The following is a 12,788-nucleotide window of genomic DNA, read 5'->3' as shown; positions in this document are numbered from 1 at the left end:
AGAACCACAGCCTCTGGAACTGGAGTCCCTGTGCTTCTCCTTTAATAGCAAAGCAATAAACCTTCTTTTTCCTTTTTCTCAAAACCATGTCCTCCTTATCAAATTGGAATCAGACAAGGAAACTGAGCTTTTGGTAATGAGGTAACAAGGAAAAAGAGCTGGGGTTGGGCACACAGTGCAGAGACACAGCATCCAAGGATCTAGTAATTCACTGTCACTTCCTGTTCTTATTCTTTAAACTATACAAACGTTAGTTTCACATTTCCTATTTGGAAAAAAAAAAAATCAACCACTTTATAAATACAAATAAGGAGAGGGAACTCAAAAACCAATAGTCTTACTTAAGAAAACAAACAAATGATACACACCTCACTGCTCATCGAAGGAGAAGAAAAAAAAAAAAAGCTGGGTTATACAACAATGTCATATCATGAGGCTTACAAAGGTTATAAAAAAATTAATTAATTTTTGGGAAAAGGGGGACACAGCTTTATCACTATAATAAAAACCAATAATAGTTAACACTTTTGAGCATCTATTATATTAGGCATCATTATAATACTTTATATACATCAATTCATTCAATCATTCAAAGATCTGCTGAGAAAATTACTCAATCTCATACTAAAGATCAAAGCACAAAGAAATTAATTAATTTGACCAAGTCACAAAGTAAACAAATAGTAAAACAGAAAATGTAAACTAGCAGTTATTTCAAAATTTGGCAATATTCATCAACAATCTTAAAATGTATTACTTTTGATCCAGAAGTTCAATGCTAAGAATGTATTTAAAAAAAATAAATACACTGATGTCCAATAATAGAGAACTATACTACAATGTAGATATGCCATTATAAAGCTACAAGGCTAAAGAAAGTAGAGAAAAATCAAGGGAGATGATACCAAAAAATTACAGGCAAGGGGCTGGGATGTGGCTCAGTGGTAGAGTGCTTTTTTAGCATCCATGAGGCACTGGGTTTGATTCTCAGCACCATATTAAAATAAAATAAAGGTATTATGTACACCTACAACTAAAAAAAATAAATATTTTTTAAAAAACTACAGACAATACAAAGCAGAGAGAAAATGGTAAGTTACTAAGCACATAAAAGGGAAATGACAACTGAATGCCTACAGCCAGACATACCAGTGAGAGAGAAGCCAACCAGCTTCCAGGAACACCATAAGGGTCTGGAACTGAAGAAAGCAAGTACTATAATGAAACGAATAACAGGTCCTAGAAATATAAAAAACCAAGCAACCAAAAAAGTTATCCCAGAGAAAAATGAAAAGTTGTACATAAAGTTGTAAACATCCCTGGCTCAGCTGGTAACACTACTTAACAAAGGGAATATTTGTACATAAGCACAACTTGTGCTAAATCTTCACTCTTCCATAAGTCAATAGCTTCCTAAAATAATAAATCAAGAAATAGCAAATTTTACATAACTTAGAAATATGAAAGTAAATATCAGAAGAAATTAGTTGCATTGAAAATAGATGGAATGAAGTGTGGCAAGGAAATGCTATTGTAAATTAAGCCCTGAAATACTATTTGGCTTTTTTATACTATATATTGTTAACAACAAAAATTAAGTTTCAGGGCTGGGGTTGCCCCTCAGTGGTAGAGCACTTGACTAGCATGTGTGAGGCCCTGGGTTCAATTCTCAGCACTGCATATGAATAAATAAAATAAAGGTCCATCAACAACTTAAAAAAAAAATTTAAGTTTGAAGAGAAAAAATATAAATTTACAGTAAAAAATTACAGAATATCCAGAAAAACATATGAAATATAAATCTCCTATAAATCTACCAATCAGGGAAAGTCACTGTCTACATTTTGATACAGATCATTCAACCCCTGTTCTCTGCCTATATCTTCAGTATTTTAGAAAATTAGGGTCTTATTAATTATACTATTTTGTAACTACATTTTCACATAGATTTTTATAGACATTTCCTCAGTAATCACATATCGATCTGCAATACAGGGAAGCAAAGACTCCAGACCAGGTTTTTTTAGTTTGTTTTTTTGTAGTTGTTGTTTTTGGTACCAGGGATTGAATTCAGGGGCACTTGACCACTAAGCCACATCCCCAGCCCTATTTTGTATTTTACTTAGAGTCAGGGTCTCACTGAGTTGCTTAGCAACTTGCTTTTTTGCTGAGGCTGGCTTTAAACTCAAAATCCTCCTGCCTTGACCTCCTGAGCCGCTGGGATTACAGGCGTGTACCACCATGCCCAGTCAGACCAAGTTTTTAATATGATTTTTAGTAATGTTTTCTTTGATAAATGATTTGCTTTGTACAAACCTGAGAAAGAATTTATTTCTCTAGAAATAAAATTATATGTTTACCATAGAAATTAGCTTGCTCTATCCAGCAAGAATTCCTTTATCTAGGAAAAGTATTTCCATATTACATTTACTAGCTATTAAAAATCAGATTAGGGGGCTGGGGTTGTGGCTCAGTGGTAGAGCCCTTGCCTAGCATGTGTGAGGCCCCGAGTTCAAGTCTCAGCACCACATATAAATAAAATAAAGGTCCATTTACAACTAAAATATATATATATTTTTTAAATCATGTTGGGGCTGGGATTGTGGCTCAGTAGCATAGCACTTGCCTCGAATGTATGGGGCACCAGGTTCGATCCTCAGTACCACATAAAAATAAATAAATAAATAAAGGTATTGTGTCCATCTAAAACTAAAAAAAAAAAAAAATTTTTTTTTTAAATTAGGTTATAGGGGCTGGGGATGTAGTTCAGTTGGTAGCACGCTTGCCTTGTATGCACAAGACCCTGGTTTCAATTCTCAGCACCAAGAAAAAAAAAAAAAAAAACACTCAGGTTACATATGGTCCCTAATTTATTTATTTTTTTTATATTTATTTAGTTTTTAGCTGTAATTTGATATGATATCTCCATTTCACTTGTTTATTTGTATGTGGTGCTGAGGATCGATCCCAGGGCCTCACGCGTGCTCGACTAGCACTCTACCGCTGAGCCACAACCCCAGTCCCCCTAATTTATTTCTTAAAACATAAACAGCATGAGAGGAAAAGCCAAAAAAGACATACTCTAAAAAATAGTTCTTTCTTAGCAGGATTAAGGATGATGACCTTTACATTTTTCTTTAGGCTTTTCTTCATTTTTTTTAAAATGATAACTGGGCTTTTGGAATTGAAAAAGATAGATATACACTCCTACATTAGGGTCAAACGTTCGACTAGTAGTTAGTTCACACACTTGACAGATTTGTTTTCACACCTTTTGTTAGTTTTCTTATAGCACTTCCACGCTACACTAAAATTGTATTTGCTTACTCATTTTTCTTGAGTCTTCTGAGCTTTTATTATATGCCAGGCACTACTATAGGTTCTGAGGATTTAGTAATAGCAAAACAGATTTTTTTTTAATATTTCTTAGACACACTATATTTATTTATTATGTGGTGCTGAGGATTGAAGGATTGAACCCAGTGCCTCACATTTGCAAGGCAAGCACTCTACCACTGAGCTACAGCCCCAGCCCCCAGATGATGTCTTGATCCCTCTTTGATAGGGAAGACAAAAACTAAAAATGCTTGAACAAAAATATACTTTTATTGGTAATTCAGACAAGCACATAACACAGATCTCTACTGTAAAGCATGATGAAGAAAAGTTAAAGAGGTAAATAATAGGGGCCGGGGGTGTGGCTCTGGCATGCGTGAGGCCCGGGTTCCATCCTCAGCACCACATACAAACAAAGATGTTGTGTCCACCGAAAACTAAAAAATAAATATTAAAATTCTTTCTCTCCTCCCTCTCTCTCTTTCTCTCTCTTTAAAAAATAAAAATTAAAAAAAAGAGGTAAATAATACTATGTAGGAAGAGATGATTATTTTAGTCAGGATAAGCCTCTGAAGAAATATCTGAGCAGAGATCTGAATAAAGTGAGGCAGCTACCCATGGAAGAATATGGGAGAACAATCTAGACAGAAAAAAAATTAAGCAAAAAGGCCTTAAAGATGGCATGGTGGGATAAGCTAGCACACGCCTGTAATCCCAGCATCTCAGGAGGCTGAGACAGGAAGATCCGAAGTTCAAAGCCAGCCTCAGCAATGGCAAGGTGCTAAGCAACTCAGTGAGACCCTGTCTCTAAAGAAAATACAAAATAGAGCAGGGGTTGTGGCTCAGTGGTTGAGGATCCCTGAGTCCAATCCTCGGTACCACCCCACCCCCTGCAAAAAAAAAAAAAGATGGCATGAACTTGGGATGTGCAAGAACAACAGAGATTCAGTGTGGTAAGAATGGAATGAGCAAGGAGAGTGCAATGGATGATGTAGGAAAGGTTGGTGGGGGACAGATCACAGAGGGCCTTATAGGTCCAAAGCAACTGAGCCAAAGCTTTATGGCTAAGCAACTGGATGATTATTAGTGCCACTTACTAACCTGGACTGACTTGTGTAGAAACAAATTTGTGAGCGACAGAATTGAAAAGATCCATTCTAGATACGTTAAGTGTGAGATGACCATTCACCATTCAAGTCAAGATGACAGGTAGGCAATCATACCCATAAGTCTGCTATTCAGGTGCAAGCTGGGTCTGAAGATGTAAATCTAAAAAGTATGAGAGTACATGGTCTCTCCTAGGGCATGAGGGCAGAGGGAAAAGTGGAGAGTGTGGACAGCTCTGAAGTCCACCACCACTTGAGGTCAGTAAGGGAAAGACATGAGTAAGGTGCCCCAAAATCAAAGGAATGTATTTCCAGTAGAAGAGATTAATCCCAAGTAAAAGCTGCTAATGAATAAGAAAGCTAAGGATTGAGAAAATGACTGCTAGATTTGGTGACTCGGAGAGAAGTGGCTTTAGTAGAGTGATGGAGAAGAAAAACTGACGTATGTTCAAGAGAGAATTGGAAGACAATTCTATTGTGGTGTCTTACTTCATGAATTAGACTTGACCACGGGATCCCTAATATCTCACTAGCTCTTGGCATATGGCAGGTATGAAAGAAGTTACTGAACAAATGTCAAATCTGAAAACTCCCAATACTTTAAACAAAATTAAGAAACCCAAAATGGCACACCCTTTGAAGAGTTCCAGCCAACCTCATTCCATTTCCAGTTTCTACAAGTGTGGAAAAAATGCAAAGCTTCTTTCTGTCTTTCCTTAACCTACTGCTATTAAGAAAAGTAATTATTGCATTCTGACTGGTAGTTGAGGGGCCGAGGATATAGCTCAGTTGGTAGAGGGCTTGCCTCACGTACACAAAGCTCTGGGTTAAATTCCCAGCACCCCACCACCAAAAAAAAAAGAAAGAAAGAAAGAAAGAAATCTAGTAGTTGAACTAAGAGGTAAGAGAAAGGCCTTCCCTTTCTGCTTCCCAATTTCTTGGAGGTTATATATAGATTAAAATTGACTGATAATTTATGAACACATCTTCAAAGAACAGTTCAAATAAAAAATACAAACAAAAGAGCTATCAAATCATTCAAACAAAATATCCCATCTTATTCCAGACTTCATAATATTAGAGTCACAGTGAACAATGGATATCTTACCCTCCCTGATACAGACATAAGCCTTTTGTGGAGAAAACACAACATCCAGAAGAGTCCGGTTTCCTACCTGATATAACATCTTCTGATAATTCCTTTTCTCGTTCAATTTTTTCCTCTAAAGTTGAAATGCAGAATTCATAGCCAGCGAGAGCAAATTCTTGTCTGTGAAACAAAGATCAATAACCAACCATTTACCTTTTCTCAAACTCTTCTTTTACCTCCATCTTTCCAGCTCAAGTTTCAGCATTATTGATAAAGGGAAGTGGGAATTATGCTTAAAGTACCTCTGGGCTATCAATCTACCAATTCTCAAAATTTTTTCTAAAGTAATCTATTTAAGGTAAATTAAAACATGAAAATTTTCACAACTAACATAACCAGTGGTCTTTCATCATCTCCCAATATCAGTATTAAATGAGTAAGCATGGGAAAGCCCACACCTGATCAAAGTAATATGAAGTATGACCTAACAAAGGGAAGCTCAGCTCCCCCTGCACTGGGGATTCCAATTGCTGCGTCCATGTAGCTTCTGGGGAGCTTTTGATTGTATAATACTTCTCTCAAACTATAAGTCTTTGATAAAAGTTTTCCAAAGTAATGAAACTTTTAGCCATGGCAATATTTAGACTGACTCTAGTTCTGGACCCTCAGTCAACTGAAGATGGCATCCAAGCATGCAGATTGACTCCCTGATTTCTATAAAGAGATGCAGAGGAATATGACAGAAATTTCTCCTTCAGTCTGGGCAAGGCAGTGCACACCTGTAACCCCAGTGGCTCATGAAGCTGAGACAAGAGAATTCAAAGCAACTCGAGGCCCTTCACAATTCTTTTGAGACACCATCTCAGAATGAAAAATAAAGGACTTGGGCATGTGGATCAGTGGCTAAGTGTCCCTGGGTTCCAAAAATGAAATTCCCCCTCTATGTAGCTTAGTTTTGATTTTTGCTCTTCCATGTTGCCTCTACTTTCTTACCAGAAGTAGCACTATAAATCTCAACCTTTTCCTCTAGTGCCTTCCCAGAGAAGAGCTGATGACCCTGATGAGCTACTCTATTCTTAGAACAAAAGCATCCCCTTTCTTCTCTGGACCCAAACCTTGGTAGCAGGGACCCTTTTCAGCCAAGACATGGGGGCAGGAAGAAAACCACAAAATGTTCCCAGTAGGGCAAGAGGCCTATAAAAAATTCCTCCAGTGTGGGGCTGTAGCTGCACAGCGCTTGCCTGGCATGTCTGAGGCACTGTGTTCAATGCTCAGCACCACATAAAATTAACAAATACATTTATGTTGTTTACAGCTACCAAAAAAAAAAAAAAAAAAAAAAAAATTCCTCTCCTGACTCGTTATCAGGCTTTCTAAGCCTCAGGACCTGGGCCTTGTCTTCTACCTTATGATTCTCTCAACAAAACAGAATGAAAAGTACTTAAAGGTTAATTATTAATGGATACTATAAAAGCTTTCACATCTACAAGATTATAAATTGTATTACTTTCCTGTGTTTTATTGGTTTTTATTGGCTTCTTACCTGAGCAGTTCAGTTCCACCAACATCTACTCCTATTTGATACTCTTCCTAGGAAGATTGACCTCAGCCAAAACGTTTCCTGGTACCAATCAAACTTAAAGCTCTTTAGACAACTTGAAGTCAAAGGCCCTCGGAAGTTCTACTGTCCAATCAAAATGCAGACAGGACTTGATGAAAATGAAGAAGCTGTGACTAGGACAGCAGAGACCAGTACCAGGACTTCAATGAGAACCCTTCGTACAGTATCTGACTTGATGTCACTCCAAACCTCTGGCACCAAATTCTGCAGTAACTAAAAAGCTAGTTTTAATTCTCTCCCTAAACTCACCACAAATAAAATCCAGTCTAGAGTTCTCTGCTTACATTCTATAAGCTTCTTCTTTGAACTCCACCTAGAAACTGATGGGAATAAAAGGCCCTCAACTCATCAGTGCTCTCAGCCTTTGGCATGTTATCTAAATTGTTGTCTAAGGTCATCCTATGTAGCTGGCATATTTTTCTTCTTTATAAGAAATGACTTACTTATTTATAGATCTCTCCTCTACTCTTGGCTAGTTCCCCTTCCAGAAACCTACCTATCATCAACTCTACATACTCTACATAAGGTCAGTGGTCAAGTCATTTAAACAAAATATTTTATTCAAAACCTTCTGCTAAGGTCTTAAAAATAGCCATTTATTGTCAAGCATGGTGGTGCAAGCCTGTAATCCCAGTGGCTCAGAGGCTAAAACAGGAGAATCGCAAATCCGAGGCTAGCCTCAGCAAAACTTAGCAAAACCATTTCAAAATAAAAAATTTAAAAAGGGGCTGGGGATATAGCTCAGTGGTAAAGCACCCCAGGTTCAATCCCCAGGACCCAAAAGAAAGGAAAAAAAGAAAAAAAAAGCTGCTGTTTTCTCAGAATGGATAATGAAAATGAGCCACAAGATACTCCCACAGTGACTCTCACCATGTACCTTGATACCTAACAACTTCTTTTGCTGATGCCTATATCAAGAGAGTGGTTTCTTGGGGCTGGAGTTGTGGCTCAGTGGAAGAGCAGTTGCCTGGCATGTGGGCCCTGGGTTCGATCCTCAGCACCACATATAAATAAATAAATTAAAGATCCATTTACAACTAAAAAAATTTAAAAAAAAAAAAAAGAAAAAGAAAGAAAGAAAGTGGTTTTTTCAAAGTGTATTATCCCCAGCAATTTTACATTGCTCTCTCCACTTTTAGGAAGAGCTAACTACAGTTCCCAGTTCACATTTTAACTTCCCTTCTCGCTTCAAGCAGGAACAAAAAACTTGACTAGCTTTATCACACAGCCAGGTGTGAGGGCTGTGTGCTTCCCCTCAGCAAGCTAAAGGAAAAAGCAGGGCAGAACTGGAAAAGCCTGAAGACTGCTAAGACAAGGGATGGGACAATTGAAAGGTGAAAGCCAATTTTTTGAAGACCCTGATGACTTGTAGGTAAATGAAGATTATATGACACCCTAGAATCAGAGTTTCCTGCCCACAGGCCCATTCTCTCGCCACTGTTACACCTACATTCTAACCACACTTACCTATTCTGAGCAGCATAGATACTGGCCAGTTTTAGGGAGATTTCAATTATTGCATTGTCTTCCTATTGGGAGAGAGAAATAAAGGTAATTCATGACAAGTAAAACTTCCTCACAGATTATTTCAGTTCAACTTCTTGACTTTTAGAGAAATTAGTTTAGTTCTCAGCAACCATGCTTTTGAATTAGTGAAAGATTGGCCATTTTTATAGAGGTACGGGAGCAAAAAATTCACCTTTTTTGGTCAAAGCACACATTGAAGACTGGGGGAGAAGTTTTCAGGAAGATTATTTTAAAAACCGCTTCAATGAGGGGCCAATAATAGGCAATATTCTTACCTGCTTCATGCCCCCTCCAAGCAGGTAACTCATTGTTGCTTTAAAAAGTTGTTCTGCCTAAAAGCATAAGGAAAAGATTTTTCATTTGGGCCCAATTCTCTACATGACCCTTGGATTCTAAGTGTCAGTCTGATGTAGCACTCCTATGTACATACACATATGTACACACACACACACCCCAAACACACAGAAAAGTACTTTTTTGGAAGGAAAATGGACCAAAGTATCAGGGTCCCACATCCTGTGTATCTTAATCTACTCTGTGGATGAGTAGAAATCAACTTCTCATCAAATCACTGTGGCAGAGATTGCAAATTGGCCCCAATAGTCACTCTCCCATCATTATGGCTATAAAATCCCCTCAATTTTTAGCAGATCAGCCTTCCTTAAAGCTACATGTAGTCATATGATGAAATTGTGGCCAGGAGTTGCATGCAGGAAGAATATGAACTTTTTAAACCATAACTTATAAGGATGCTGCTTGCCCTTCATCTTCTTTTTCTCCCTTCCTGCAGGCTGGAAGTGAGTCAGCTCACCCATGCAGCTTAGAAAGAACCAGACTTCTGAACCAGACAGCAGAAATGCCTATCTTGCCTTTAGTCTTTGACCTACATGTAGACTCACTTCAGGGGCTGGTGTTGTGGCTCAACGGCAGAGTGTTTGCCTAGCACATGCAAGGCCTAGGGTTCGATCCTCACACCACATAAAAATAAATAAAAGTAAAGGTATTGTGTCCAACTACAACTAAAAAATATATGTCAAAAAAAAAAAAAGAGAGAACTTCATCCTCTCTGAGTCACTATATTCTGGGTCATAGTAGCTTAGCCTGTATCATTACTATTGCAGTTCCCTAGAGGCTCGCATTTCACAAATTCAAAATATTACAAAATGATTTACTTACATTTTCTAGTTGACCCCGTATAAACGCTAAGTTGGCCATCTGAAAGCAAATTACAAATTGTTCAGTTTAGAGCACTGTGTTCCTACTTATCCAAAAACCTTTAAGCTAAAGATTCCCTTTGGCAGTCACCCTCTGAATTAAAAAAACAAAAGTTCAAAGTGGATAAAGTATGTCACCAGTTAATCTGCTAGCACAGTAGAGCAATGGTATAAGAAGCAAATACTTTGTTGCATATACTGTTGATAATAAATGAAATCTAGATCTACTTATCATTAAAGAAACAAAAGCTATTTGTTTCTTTTTGGTCGGGAATTGAGACGTCTCATAAGTGATTCTGCCAATGGTTTAAAAGAAAAAAGAAAATGACAACAATGAGAACAGAGCTTTCAAACACCCCAACGGTCAGGAATAGAAATCAGGAAGAACAATCCTTTTCAAGCATCCACCCTTCTTCATCAGTAGCTCTGATTAGAAGAGTTACCAAATCATAAGTGTAAGTGATGGCTTTCAGGTTATCGCTCTGATAGGCAAGGCGAAGAGCATCATGCAATATTAGCTCAGCCTCTTCTGGTTCATCTTTCATGATGCTCAACTAAAAAGAGAAGAAAAAGAAAATAACATTAAATGATGTATAAGGAAAGCACATGCATGTGCTTCCAGAAAGAAGTACAGATGGCTATACATCCCAATTCATAGAAAGAAGCTATTCATTCATCAGATATTTACTGACTCCTACTATGCAGCAAGCATTGTCTATAGATGACAAGGAGGTCAGCCTCCCTGGCAGCTATATGTGGCTATGTGTAATGAAGTTTTGGCCAATAGATGCAGCAGAAGGAATGTGAGAAATCTTTATATCATATTTTATAAGAAATCTGTTTGTCCTTCATCTTTTTCCTTTTTTTTTTTTTGGTACCAAGGATTGAACCCAGGGGCACTTAACCACTGAGTCACCTCTCTATCCCTTTTTATGTTTTATTTTGAGACAGGGTCTCATGAATTTGCCAAGGCTGGTCTTAAACTTGTGATCCTCCTGTCTCAGCCTCCCAAGCCACTGGGATTACAGCCACGCACCAGTGCACCCAGCTCATCCTCTTTTTCTCTTCCTTCCTTTAGGCTGAAGGGGACCATCCAGGGGAAATAGGCTTAATTACAATTCATTAATTAATAGCTATGAAGAAAAACAATGGAAAGAAGTGAGAAGGACGGGGGCCTGAGGTTATAGCTCAGTTGGTAGAGTGCTTGCCTTGCATGCACAAGGCCCTGGATTCAATCCCCAGCAAAAAAAAAAAAAAAAAAAAAAGGCAAGTGAGAAGGAGTCTCCTCCAATGGAAATCAGGGAAATCTTCCAAAGAAATAAGAATTAAACTGAGGAACAAAGGGTGACAGTAAGTCAACCAAATATGGAATTGGGAGGAAGAATGACCCACAGAGAATGAGTGAAGCCTGTACAGGTTGAAGAGAATGGTTCTTCAGAAGAACTGCCAGGAAAGAAATGTGAAGAATGGTGAGCCAGAGCATTACTGCAAATGAATGGGTGAGGTAGGCTGGTTTAGATCTTAGGATCTTGCTGACCATGGCAAAGAGTCTGAATTTTAACAAGTGCAGTGGGAAATTTCTCAGAGTTGTCAGGCAAGAGTGATGTGAGCTGACTTGCATCTTTAAAATATCACTAAGGCTGCAGTATGGAAAATGCATCCTAGGTATCACTAAGACTGATGTATGGAAAAGGAATTGTAGAGGGTCAAAAGACCCTCTTCCAGTTGGTGACAGTGACTGCACTAGGATGACAACAGCAAGGGAAATAGAGAAATGGGCCATATTTGAAAAATATTTTGCATTTGGTGGCAACAGGAATTACAGCTGTGTACTGGAAGGCAATGATAGAGTACCACAAGTTTTAGGAATGATGCTGAGAAACTGATGGTCATAAAGATAAAGAATGTGTTGGAAAGGCATTCAAGAGGAAGAGTTTGGTTTGGGGCATTTTTAAGTCTGAGAGGTAGATGAGGCCTTACAGTGGAGACAGAATGTAAACAACAAACTGAGAGAGCCTGGGGTGAAAAAAAAAGGGGGGAATATTAAGGGAAAAAAAAAGATATGGAGAAAAGGAAGAATTGCATTTTAAGGATCGTAGTATGTGCAAATAATGCCCACTTCATCTTGGCTAGTTAATTGATTAAAAACAACCATAAAACATTTTCAATAATTTGTTCAAACAAAAGAAATATGCCAAGGGTGCCATCTCCACCTGCACTTGAGACTGCAGCAATTTTACTGCAGGTTTTAGAGACGGACCAGACTGAATGGATCCCAACCTCCCCCCTCTGATGATCCATCTAATTTTGGGCAATTTTATCCTCCGAGCCTTCATCCACGTTTCGGCAAACTACAGGGAGGCCTCGCTCACAAGGGCTCACGAAGCCTCACCTTGGCTCGCTTCAGCAGCTGAATGATCTCGGCCTCTGCCTCGTCCGCCGCATCCTCAGCGGCGGCCCCGCCCGCTCCCTGCTGTTCCTCCGCATCTGCCGCAGAAGGCCTCGAGAACCAGGCGAGCGCTGCAGGAAGGGGCTCCGAGGTCACCGGGCCCGGCCCGCGCCCCGGTCCCCGCCCGGCCTGCCCCGCCCGGCCCGCGCCCCTCACCTGCCAGTAGCGGCAGCAGGCCCGGGCCGCGGCCTTGCGGCGCAACTCGGGGTGGCAGCACCTCCATCTCGGGCCCGGGGCCTCCTGCCAGCCCGGGGAGCAGGCGCGCCGAGTAGCCCCGGTACCGCCGCCCCGCGGCCCGCAAGAGGCCTAGACCCCGGCTCCAGCTCAGGAGCCGGTACATGCTCCCGCCGCGTCCTCTGCGAACTGCAGGCCGGTCGGATCCCGGGACGCCCCGCCCCCTGCGCAAAGGGTTCGCCGGATTGGTCGGGCCATTACGTCCAAGAAG

The 12,788-nt window shown here is 39.6% G+C and overlaps 1 protein-coding gene across 8 annotated transcripts in view; it reads right to left on the bottom strand.

Annotated features, from left to right (window-relative positions):
* The window catches only part of TTC19 (tetratricopeptide repeat domain 19), a 40,423-nt gene extending 27,691 nt beyond the window's left edge, over positions 1–12,732 (bottom strand). For all 8 annotated transcript variants that reach the window (XR_014019220.1, XR_014019221.1, XR_014019222.1 and 5 more), the window contains exons 1-7: positions 12,500–12,732; positions 12,287–12,414; positions 10,338–10,448; positions 9,857–9,895; positions 8,956–9,012; positions 8,621–8,682; positions 5,618–5,712 (exon numbers count right to left, since the gene is read on the bottom strand). Coding sequence is in view for 4 of the 8 variants with exons in the window: in XM_081270154.1 (XP_081126280.1) it covers positions 5,618–5,712; positions 8,621–8,682; positions 8,956–9,012; positions 9,857–9,895; positions 10,338–10,448; positions 12,287–12,414; positions 12,500–12,683 (676 nt within the window). In the remaining 4 variants the exon portion in view is untranslated. The remainder of the gene's footprint in view (positions 1–5,617; positions 5,713–8,620; positions 8,683–8,955; positions 9,013–9,856; positions 9,896–10,337; positions 10,449–12,286; positions 12,415–12,499) is intronic.
* Positions 12,733–12,788: the final 56 nt, after the last annotated feature.

This window comes from Spermophilus citellus (assembly GCF_964194105.1).
Source record: "Spermophilus citellus genome assembly, chromosome: 17".
In the NCBI taxonomy this organism is placed as follows: domain Eukaryota; kingdom Metazoa; phylum Chordata; class Mammalia; order Rodentia; family Sciuridae; genus Spermophilus; species Spermophilus citellus.
This window is presented reverse-complemented; position numbering and strand designations above follow the sequence as displayed.